Below are 4,548 nucleotides of genomic sequence, written 5' to 3'. Positions count from 1 at the left end.
GCAAAGCCTGGGCAGCCCCGCAGCAGGGGCCAGAGGCAGCCAGGCCGGCCTGGCACCTGCACGCGTGTGGGGGGCCGCTGTGCCGAGCCCTGGGGCACCTGCTCCCCCAGCCGCTCACCGGGGCACGGCTCCGAGCAGGGCGCCCAGGACCAGCATGCGCAGAGCGAGGCCGCTGGCGAGACGGGGGTCCCAGGGGAACGGCTCTTCCCAGGGCCCCAGCGGCTCACGGAGGCCTCGGGCCCAACTGCCCCTGGCAGCTGCGCCGCGCTGGCTGGGCCTGGGCGAGGAGCCGTCGGGCCAGCTGCGCTCACCTTGTGCCAGGCTCCAGGGCACCGCCTGGGTCTCAGCGGGCCAGCAGCAGGGCAGGGGCCATGCAAGCCAGCGCGGGGAGAGCATGGCCCCACTCTCTCCCCCTTTAGGCACAGCCCGGGGGGCGCAGTGCCCGCGGCAGAGCGGTGGGCACCATGCTGGCGGCGTTACGTGCCCAGCGGCAGGAATGTGACGTTGCCCTCAGAGTCCAGGTGCAGCTCCCTGTGGCCCTGGCTGCCCCCGCGGCCCGGCTCCGGGGGGGCGCTGCCCTCGGGCGGCGAGAGCGTCCTCAGCCCGGGCCCCTGAGGGTCGGAGTTCAAAGCCGGCTCCGCGCTGGGGTGGGGGCAGCCGTGCCCCGGGGGCGACGAGTCCTGCCCGGCGGAGCCGGCCGACAGCAGCTCGGTTTCGGTGGATTCAGAGTCGTCCGTGGGCAGCGCCTTGGAGTTGCTGCCACTGGTGTCCTCCTCGAGCAGGCTCTCCACCTCGTCGGGCTCCGACTCGCCCTCCTCTGCCAGCGTCAGCTCCAGCTCGAACTTGTCTGGGCCGGGCTCTGGTGCCCCGGGCGGGGGCGAGGGGCTGCGGGGGATCATGCTCTGGTACCACTCCCGGTTGTCCTCCAGCGTGTCCAGGATCTCCTGGGCGTCGGGGTGCACCAGGTCGGCCCAGGTCTCCCACAGCGGGTGCGCAATGTAGTCGATGAAGCCCACCTGGGGGAGCGGCACAGCTGGGTCACGGGACCGGGCCTGCCCGCCTCTCCCAGCCCGCAGATCCCCGCGCTCAGGTCAGTGCCTGCAAACGCCGCCCATGTCTCCAGCTCCTGACGCCCCAGTGCAGCCCTGACCCCGGAGATCTGCCAGGCACAAGGCTCCAGCTGCATGCGGGGCGCAGCTGAGGGGGGAGCGAACCAGGAGCACCGGCCCCAGGCCGGAGTTGGCTCCGCAGCGCAGGAGGGGACGTGCAGCCTCCACGCCCCGCGGGCACAGCGTGCAGAGAGGGGGCACTGCTGCCCTGGGTCAGCGAGGACCAGGCCTGGGCAGGCCTGCCCTGCGCTGGCTGGGTGCCCCCTGCCTGCCCAGCCCAGCCCCTCCCAGCCCGTCCAGCCCCCGGGATCCTGCGGGCAGCAGGGCCCGCACGCACCTGGGACTTCTCCACGGAGGCCGTGTGCTTGTCGCACATGGGGCTGATCTCCATGCCCTTCTCCCGCTCCCGGTCGCCCTGGTGGAAGAACTCCACCATGATGCGGTCCGTCCACTGCCGGTACAGCTCCAGTGGCTTCGTGGGGTTGCTCAGGTCCGCGCAGTGCACCATGTTCTGCAGCACCTGGGCGCAGGGGGGGGCTGTACAGGGCCTGGCCCGCCCCCTGCGCCCTCCCCCCCCTACGGCTGCCAGGCTGGAGGAGCACAGCCCTGGGGCTGGGGGTTTCCCCAGAGGGGCCATTACCAGGTGAGGTTGTTCCCCTTGCAAAGGCTGTGGCTGCCAGAGAAGAGCCACGCGTGGCCCAGGACGGGGGTGGGGAGCATCTGCTGGGGGGCTTGGGGGCAGGGACTTGGCTGGATAGTCAAGCCCAGGCTCTCCTGCCTGTCTATGGGGCCGGCTTGGGCTGGGCTCAGGTGCCACCCCCACCCCAGCTCGGTCCAGTGAAGCTCTGCGGTGTCAGCGCCGGCCCTGAGAGGTGCCCACCAAGGAGATCCAGTGCTGTGGGCAGCTGACCCCCCAGCCCCGCCTCGCTGCCGGCCACGCCACGCACCTGGATGCGGTCCGAGTAGTTGTCTAGCAGCAGGACGCCCAGGCTGGTCACCTTCTTAGTCTCCACCATGGTCTTCAGATCTGCCAGCAGGTTCATGTGCTTGGACATGTCTGTGGCCAGCACCTGGGTGGGCACAGTGGAGCCACAGCTTAGCGCCAGGCACCAAGGGGCCGGTGTAGCCGGGGAATCGCCCGCCTGCGCGCACCCTGTCCCCTCTTCCAAGGGCTGCCCATGCAGCTCCCACCACCGCAGGGCTTGGAGCAACACGCGTTTGACCCCCAAGGCCGCCAAGCCCTGGCGTGAGCGGGGAGCCAGGGGCAGCAGCAGGGTCAGGGCCATCGCTCCCCCTCCACCCCATGGACACGAGTGCTGCCGCATCCACCCAGCAGGCCAGTACTGCTGGCACACGGGGTCTGGGGCAGCGCAGAGCAGGGGCCGACGCAATCTCGGCGTGGCACTCTCCGCAGTGCCGGTGGCGTGCGAGTGATGGCGGGGAGGCCTGGGGTGCAGGGCAGGCAGCCGGGGGTGCAGGCCACGCGGGCAGCTCCGCCTGGCCCCTCACCATGTCGATGGCCATCTTGCGCAGCGACTGCCGCTGCTTCTTGCTGAGGTTCTGGAAGATGTCGCAGTTCTCCTCCTGCAGCAGCTTGAAGCCCACGGCCAGGTGGTGGTTCTCCAGGACGGAGGCATCGTTGTACATCAGCGCCAGCTCTGAGTCTGAGGACACGGGGCGGGTGAGTGCAAGGGCCGCTCGGCCTGCAGCTGCCATGGGGCGCAACCGGGTCCCGGAAGCCACAGGACCTGCGGCATGAAGCGCGACGGGACCGGGCTACGGGAGCCACGTGCCTTGGGGCTGCCGCTGGTCCAGGGGTATCGCGTGCCTGACGGGAGGTCGGCGTGTCCGCGCTGGCAGGGCTCTCACAGGGCCTGAGCAGCCGCAGCCCCCAGACACCCCCAACACAGAGCAGAGCGGCCAGGCCCCTCGTGGCACCCTGCCGCAGGGACCCCCATGCGCAGCGATTCCACTGGCCCTGGAATTAAGCCTGGCAGTGCCAGGGCTTGGCAGGGCACGAGGGGCAAGCCCCGAGGGTCAGACAGGCCAGACTCACTGGTGTTGATGAGAAACTGGTTGGAGACGCCTGGGTGGTCGACGTCGTGGATGGCGCTGGCGAAGATGGCAGCCATGATCTCCAGGTCCGTGAACACCGCCTGGAGTGGAGGGGCCCGTTCCCTTAGGGGCACGTGGCAGTACGGGGCCGTGTGGGGCCTGGCACTGAGCCCCAGGGGTCTGAGCGGCACCAGCCCCGATGTGCCCTGGGGCCACGGCCCCCTGGGGGCATGGACCGGTGTGGGGGCCATCACACGGCCCCTCCATGGGGCCCCACCACCCCACGCGGCTGCCCCGGGCCCTCACCTCCAGTGCTGGCGTGGACAGCAGCACATGGGTGGACTGGGCCACGTCAGCAGCGTGGATGTTGTTGTGATAGGCCACGTCAGCGTGGTAATGGTCCTCCAGGGTCATCATGTAGGTGATGAAGGTGTCGGCCGGGATGCGGAAGGTCTTCATCAGGTCCCGCTCCTGCCAGGGGAAGGCGCTCGAGTGGGATTTGGCGGGCTGGGAGAATGCTCCCAAGGCACCAGTGCAACCCCCCCGCCCCTTAGCCGACCATGGGGCTGTAGCCCAGGAGCCAGTGCCAGGCCGGGGCCACGCAGCATCTCTGCAGGCTGGCGAAGGCTGTGGCTGCTGCTCAGCGAGGAGGGGGCTGCAGGCACAGGAGCCGGGGCACCTGGCAGGCCCTGGCCTGGTGCCTGCGCTGGGCCCACGGGCTCACCTGGAAGATGGTGTACATGATGACCGTGAGCGGGCGGTTCCCCGAGTACTCGGCCACTTTGAACATGTCGAGGCCCCACTTGTTCGCGTCCTCGAGTTCCTGGAGGACACGGAGGCAGCAGGTAGACGAGCCGGGGCCAGGGGCTCCGGGGCGGGTAATGGCCACCCACCTGAAGCCACAGGCCTCGGGCATCCCCACAGCAGCCACCGGCCCGGCAGCGAGGGGAGCGCACGCCGGGCGCCAGGCGGGCCCCGGGCCCCACTCACCTTGGCCAGGGGCCCCTCCTGGTCGGTGGTGACGCCGAAGCGCGGGATGCTGGAGCTGCTGAGGCTGGAGCTGTGCATGAGCTTCTTCACACCGCTGATCTGCGACATGGGGCGCTGCGCCTTCTCCGTGTCCTCCCTGGGCGGCGGGGAGGGGATCTCCACCTCATGCTGCTTGTCTGGCGGAGAGGAGGTGGCGGTGAGCGGGAGGCTGCGGCATGGCGCTGGGGGCCTGGCCCAGCCCCACGGGGGGGACGCCGGAGCCTGGCGGGTCTGAGCTGGGGGCGCTCGGGGCTGCGCGCCCGGTGCAGAGCAGGCCCGGGGCGAAGCCCGCAGGCCGCCAACCCAGAGCGGAGGCCCGGGGCCTGGCCCGTGCCGCGGGGCATAGCCAGGGGCG

At 70.8% G+C, this 4,548-nt stretch overlaps 1 protein-coding gene across 1 annotated transcript in view; it reads right to left on the bottom strand.

Annotated features, from left to right (window-relative positions):
• Positions 1-427: 427 nt before the first annotated feature.
• PDE4C (phosphodiesterase 4C) overlaps positions 428-4,548 on the bottom strand; it is an 8,347-nt gene continuing 4,226 nt past the window's right edge. The window contains exons 6-13 of the mRNA XM_019538365.1: positions 4,155-4,362; positions 3,889-3,987; positions 3,471-3,635; positions 3,166-3,265; positions 2,619-2,773; positions 2,057-2,179; positions 1,447-1,629; positions 428-1,016 (exon numbers count right to left, since the gene is read on the bottom strand). Of these exons, the coding sequence (XP_019393910.1) occupies positions 477-1,016; positions 1,447-1,629; positions 2,057-2,179; positions 2,619-2,773; positions 3,166-3,265; positions 3,471-3,635; positions 3,889-3,987; positions 4,155-4,362 (1,573 nt within the window). The 3' untranslated portion in view covers positions 428-476. The remainder of the gene's footprint in view (positions 1,017-1,446; positions 1,630-2,056; positions 2,180-2,618; positions 2,774-3,165; positions 3,266-3,470; positions 3,636-3,888; positions 3,988-4,154; positions 4,363-4,548) is intronic.

The sequence above is a fragment of the Crocodylus porosus genome, unplaced genomic scaffold, assembly GCF_001723895.1.
Source record: "Crocodylus porosus isolate Cpor-Errol unplaced genomic scaffold, CroPor_comp1, whole genome shotgun sequence".
NCBI classification, from domain to species: domain Eukaryota; kingdom Metazoa; phylum Chordata; order Crocodylia; family Crocodylidae; genus Crocodylus; species Crocodylus porosus.
This window is presented reverse-complemented; position numbering and strand designations above follow the sequence as displayed.